This window comes from Hemiscyllium ocellatum, unplaced genomic scaffold (assembly GCF_020745735.1).
Source record: "Hemiscyllium ocellatum isolate sHemOce1 unplaced genomic scaffold, sHemOce1.pat.X.cur. scaffold_4057_pat_ctg1, whole genome shotgun sequence".
Classification (NCBI taxonomy): Eukaryota; Metazoa; Chordata; class Chondrichthyes; order Orectolobiformes; family Hemiscylliidae; genus Hemiscyllium; species Hemiscyllium ocellatum.
In genome coordinates this window covers 1,333-7,423 of record NW_026868863.1, presented here as the reverse complement: position 1 = coordinate 7,423, position 6,091 = coordinate 1,333, and the positions used below count along the sequence as shown (strand labels likewise).

At 57.4% G+C, this 6,091-nt stretch overlaps 1 protein-coding gene across 1 annotated transcript; it reads left to right on the top strand.

Annotated features, from left to right (window-relative positions):
* Positions 1 to 1,058: 1,058 nt before the first annotated feature.
* eif3f (eukaryotic translation initiation factor 3, subunit F) lies at positions 1,059 to 5,818 on the top strand (the record flags this gene model as incomplete). The annotated part of the gene is made up of 5 exons (XM_060823220.1): positions 1,059 to 1,149; positions 2,154 to 2,233; positions 3,917 to 4,054; positions 4,167 to 4,258; positions 5,682 to 5,818. Coding segments are annotated over exons 2-5 (435 nt in total), but the record flags the coding sequence as incomplete, so codon positions are not given.
* Positions 5,819 to 6,091: the final 273 nt, after the last annotated feature.

Sequence of the window (6,091 nt, the reverse complement as noted above, 5' to 3'; positions counted from 1 at the left end):
TTGGAGTTCAGAAGATTAAGGGGAGACTCAATAGAGACGTACAAGATAATACATGGCTTGGAAAGGGTGGACGCTAGGAAATTGTTTCCGTTAGGCGAGGAGACTAGGACCCGTGGACACAGCCTTAAAATTAGAGGGGGGACATTCAGAACAGAAATGCGGAGACATTTCTTCATCCAGAGAGTGGTGGGCCTGTGGGATTAATTGCCGCAGAGTGCAGTGGAGGCCGGGACGCTAGATGTCTTCAAGGCCGAGATTGATAAGATCTTGATGTCACAAGGAATTAAGGGCTACGGGGAGAATGTGGGTAAGTGGAGTTGAAATGCCCATCAGCCATGATTGAATGGTGGAGTGGACTCGATGGGCCGAGTGGCCTTACCTCCACTCCTATGTCTTATGGTCTTATACACACACACCCCCATGCACATGCATACACCCCCACCTCGCGGAAACGCGTACACCCCCCTCGCAGGCACGCGTACGCCCCCTCGCGCGCACACGTATACCCCCTCGCGCACACGTGTGCACTCACCTCGAGCTCGCGTACTCCCCCCCTCGCGCGCACGCGTACTCCCCCCTCGCGCGCACGCGTGCTCCCCCCTCGCGCGCACGCGTGCTCCCCCCTCGCGCGCACGCGTGCTCCCCCCTCGCGCGCACGCGTGCTCCCCCCTCGCGCGCACGCGTGCACCCCCCTCGCGCGCACGCGTGCACCCCCCCCTCGCGCGCACGCGTGCACCCCCCCTCGCGCGCACGCGTGCACCCCCCCTCGCACACGCGTGCACCCCCCCCCTCGCACACGCGTGCACCCCCCCCTCGCACAAACGCGTACACCCCTGTCCCACCTCTCATTTGCCCCCCTCCACCCCATGGTTCCGTTGTCTTTTTCCAATCGAGCCCCTTTTTGATCAACCCCCACCGACCCGTTTCTGTTGCCTCCACCTAACCATCGCCTGGACCAGCTCTTGTTTCTGTTCCTCTCCCTCAGTGTCTGTTCCCTCGCCTCTCCCTCTGCTCCCTGTCACTGTCAGTGCCTAACTCTGTCTCTCTCTCTCCCTGTCCCACTCCTTCCCCCATGCAGGTACCGTGGATAAACAGACTGTCGAGGTCACAAATTGCTTCTCCGTTCCCCACAATGAGTCCGAGGATGAGGTAGGACAGAGGCTGGAATTTGCAAAACTTATTTATAAGATCAACAGGCAGTGGCATCATGGCAAAATGTGACGCTATTATCTGTGTGGAGTTTGTGTATCTTCCTCCATGTTGACATAGGTTTGCGCCGGGTGCCCTGGTTTCCACCCACACTCCAAAGATTTGCAGGTTAGGATGGAGTGGCCATGCTAAATTACCCATAGTGCCCAGGGATGTGCAGGTTAGGGTGGATTGGCCATGCTAAATTACCCTAACCTACACATCCCTGAGCACTATGGGTAATTTAGCATGGCCAATCCACCCTAACCTACACATCCCTGGGCACTATGGGGTAATTTAGCATGGCCAATCCACCCTAACCTGCACATCCCTGGGCACTATGGGGTAATTTAGCATGGCCAATCCACCCTAACCTGCACATCCCTGGGCACTATGGGTAATTTAGCATGGCCAATCCACCCTAACCTGCACATCCCTGGGCACTATGGGTAATCTAGCATGGCCAATCCACCCTAACCTGTACATCCCTGGGCACTATGGGTAATTTAGCATGGCCAATCCACCCTAACCTGCACATCCCTGGGCACTGTGGGTAATTTAGCATGGCCAATCCACCCTAACCTGTACATCCCTGGGCACTATGGTAATTTAGCATGGCCCATCCACCATAACCTGTACATCCCTGGGCACTATGGGTAATTTAGCATGGCCAATCCACCCTAACCTGTACATCCCTGAGCACTATGGGTAATTTAGCATGGCCAATCCATCCTAACGTGCACTTGTTTGGAATCTGGGAGGAAAGCCCCAGAGACACGGGGAGAATGTGCAAACTCCGCACAGACTGGACTCCACTCCGAGGCTGGATTCAAACCTGGGTCCCTGTCGCAGTGAGTCAGCGGAGCTAACCACTGTGCCACCGTCCCTCGTGTTCCTCAAATGCTTGCTTGTAATCTAACACCTGCTGTCCCCCTCCCTCCTTCCCCAAATCTTTCTCATCGCAGGTGGCTGTGGACATGGAATTTGCCAAGAACATGTATGAACTTCACAGGAAGGTCGCTCCCAACGAGGTGATCGTGGGCTGGTATGTACCGTGAAGCGAGGGGCAGACAGAGGGTGTGGGGCGGGAATGGACCGCACAGCAGGGGCCTTCAGCTCAGTGCAGCATCGATGGGAGGACCACTGTCAGTGAATTTGGTTCCGTTTGTTAAATAAACGTCATTGGGAGCGGTTTGTGACTCTCAGCGACCCACCCCTCCACCCGCAAGGTGGGGAAATCACTGGAGGTCAGGTTGAATCGGGTGATCGCAGCAGATCGTGATGGGGTGGAGTGAGAACAGAAACACAGTCAGCTGGTGAGAGACGGGAACTGGGGGAAACACAGCTCCGAAAATCAGAGGCCCTGCTGGAGGGGGGAGGGGAATGACCTCTGTCCGGGTGTATGCTGAGCATAATTGGGGGCAGAAGTCAATCTGTCAGGGAATGCCTGCAGTGTGGAAGCAGGCCATTCATCCCAACAAGTGCACACCGGCCCACCGAAGACCATTCCACCCAGACCCATTCTCCTAGTATGGCCAATCCACCCTAACCTGCACATCCCTGGGCACTATGGGTAATTTAGCATGGCCAATCCACCCTAACCTGCACATCCCTGGGCACTATGGGTAATTTAGCATGGCCAATCCACCCTAACCTGCACATCCCTGAGCACTATGGGTAATTTAGCATGGCCAATCCACCCTAACCTGCACATCCCTGGGCACTATGGGTAATTTAGCATGGCCAATCCACCCTAACCTGCACATCCCTGAGCACTATGGGTAATTTAGCATGGCCAATCCACCCTAACATGCACATCCCTGAACACTATGGGGTAATTTAGCATGGCCAATCCACCCTAACCTGCACATCCCTGAGCACTATGGGGTAATTTAGCATGGCCAATCCACCCTAACCTGCACATCCCTGAACACTATGGGGTAATTTAGCATGGCCAATCCACCCTAACCTGCACATCCCTGAGCACTATGGGTAATTTAGCATGGCCAATCCACCCTAACCTGCACATCCCTGAGCACTATGGGTAATTTAGCATGGCCAATCCACCCTAACCTGCACATCCCTGAGCACTATGGGTAATTTAGCATAGCCAATCCACCCTAACCTGCACATCCATGAGCACTATGGGTAATTTAGCATGACCAATCTACCCTAACCTACACATCCCTGAGCACTATGGGTAATTTAGCATGGCCAATCCACCCTAACCTGCACATCCCTGAGCACTATGGGTAATTTAGCATGGCCAATCCACCCTAACCTGCACATCCCTGAACACTATGGGTAATTTAGCATGGCCAATCCACCCTAACCTGCACATCTTTGGAATGTGAGAGGAAACCGGAGCATAGATCTGGGGAGAATGTGCAAACTCTACCCAAGCGGTCAGCCGAGGCTGGGATTGAACCCGGATCCCTGGCGCCGTGAGGCAGCAGCGCGAGCCACTGAGCAACCGCGCCACTCTCTGTCCTTGCCTGATGAGGGTTTGAAGGTGATCTGTGGGTTTTCAGGAATTTGGAGTTGACAATGCGATCCTCTATGATCGTGTCGAACCGAAGGGTTCGGAGGCTGGAGTGGGAAGGCCCCCACCCCCCAGCCAGGTCAGGTGTCTGACTGCGGGATGCTCGCAGGTGGCACTGAGACCCACGGGCGGTTTGTCGCCAAACCGCTGAGCTGCGGGCAATGAGGTGGTGTTTCTGAATTGCAGGTTTGCCACCGGGCACGACATCACGGAGCACTCGGTGCTGATTCACGAATATTACAGCCGCGAGGCGCAGAATCCCGTTCACGTCACCGTGGATACCATGCTGCAGGACGGCCGGATGAGCATCAAGGCCTACGTCAGGTAGGGGCCTTCGATGGGGGAGGTCAGGCCGATATCTCAGGCCTCGCCGCGTCTGAGTGTGCCACTGACTGGGACCCTGGCTGACAAATGCCTCTCCCTCTCTCCCTCGCAGCACTCCACTTGGCGTTCCTGGGAAGACCATGGGGGTCATGTTCACTCCATTGACAGTGAAATACGTTTATTACGACACAGAGAGAATTGGAGGTGAGTGCCAGCCAATCCAGGTGAGGGCTCCGACTGAGTGTCTCCTGTGTCCGCTCTCCCCCCTCGGGGAGGGGCGGGGACTCGGACTCTCCACGCTCCCCCCTCGCTGAGGGACAGAGACTCGGAATCTCCGCTCGCCCCCCTCGGGGAGGGGAGGGAACTCAGCATCTCCGCTCTGCCCGCTCAAGGAGGGGCGGGGTCACTTGAGGGGTTAGGGTCTGGAAGGTGCTGTGTGAGAGTGAGGGGGGGGAGGGAGGGTCACTCGAGGGGTTAGGGTCTGGAAGGTGCTGTGTGAGAGTGAGGGAGGGAGGGTCACTCGAGGGGTTAGGGTCTGGAAGGTGCTGTGTGAGAGTGAGGGAAGGAGGGTCACTCGGGTTAGGGTCTGGAAGGTGCTGTGTGAGAGTGAGGGAAGGAGGGTCACTCGAGGGGTTAGGGTCTGGAAGGTGCTGTGTGAGAGTGAGGGGGGGAGGGAGGGTCACTCGAGGGGTTAGGGTCTGGATGGTGCTGTGTGAGAGTGAGGGGGGAGGGAGGGAGGGTCACTCCAGGGGTGAGGGTCTGGAAGGTGCTGTGTGAGAGTGAGGGGGGGAGGGAGGGTCACTCGAGGGGTTAGTGTCTGGAAGGTGCTGTGTGAGAGGGAGGGTCACTCGAGGGGTTAGTGTCTGGATGGTGCTGTGTGAGAGTGAGGGGGGAGGGAGGGAGGGTCACTCCAGGGGTGAGGGTCTGGAAGGTGCTGTGTGAGAGTGAGGGGGGGAGGGAGGGTCACTCGAGGGGTTAGTGTCTGGAAGGTGCTGTGTGAGGGAGGGAGGACGGGTCACTCGAGGGGTTAGGGTCTGGTAGGTGCTGTGTGAGAGGGTGGGTCACTCCAGGGGTTAGGGTCTGGATGGTGCTGTGTGAGAGTGAGGGGGGAGGGAGGGAGGGTCACTCCAGGGGTGAGGGTCTGGAAGGTGCTGTGAGAGAGTGAGGGGGGGGGGGGAGGGTCACTCGAGGGGTTAGGGTCTGGAAGGTGCTGTGTGAGAGTGAGGGGGGGAGGGAGAGAGGGTCACTCCAGGGGTTAGGGTCTGGAAGGTGCTGTGAGAGAGTGAGGGGGGGAGGGAGGGTCACTCCAGGGGTTAGGGTCTGGAAGGTGCTGTGTGAGAGTGAGGGGGGAGGGAGAGAGGGTCACTTGAGGGGTTAGGGTCTGGAAGGTGCTGTGTGAGAGTGAGGAGAGAGGGTCACTTGAGGGGTTAGGGTCTGGAAGGTGCTGTGTGAGAGTGAGAGGGTGAGCGTGCGGGGGGTTACAGAGAGCGATCTCAGGAAGACCGCAGCCCGGCGATTTGCGCAGCCACGTTGTGCTCTGCGTGAGTTAATTCCTTTTCACGTGTGGGTGGAGTGACGTTCCTGTTGTCTGTTCTCCACCCCCCCTGCCCCCACCCTGTCACCCCAGTCGATGTGATTCAGAGGACCCGGACCAGCACAAACCGGACCATTACCTTGTCCAGTGATCTTCAGCAAGTCGGCACATCAGCAGCTCGGATCCAGGACATGCTCACCACTGTCCTGCAGTACGCTGAGGAGGTCCTGGTGAGTGTGCCCCTCTCCTTCAGCTCAATCACCCCACACACACACTGTCCTGCGGCAACCCTGGACATCATCCCCATGCACACTTTATCTCCCATCCTCCAGCTCCTACACCCCCTCCCTATCTCTAACCCCCTCCAGCCCCTACAACCCCCTCCCTATCTCTGTAACCCCCTCCAGCCCCTACACCCCCCTCCCTATCTCTGTAACCCCCTCCAGCCCCTACACCCCCCCCTATCTCTGTAACCCCCTCCAGCCCCTACACCCCCCCCCCTA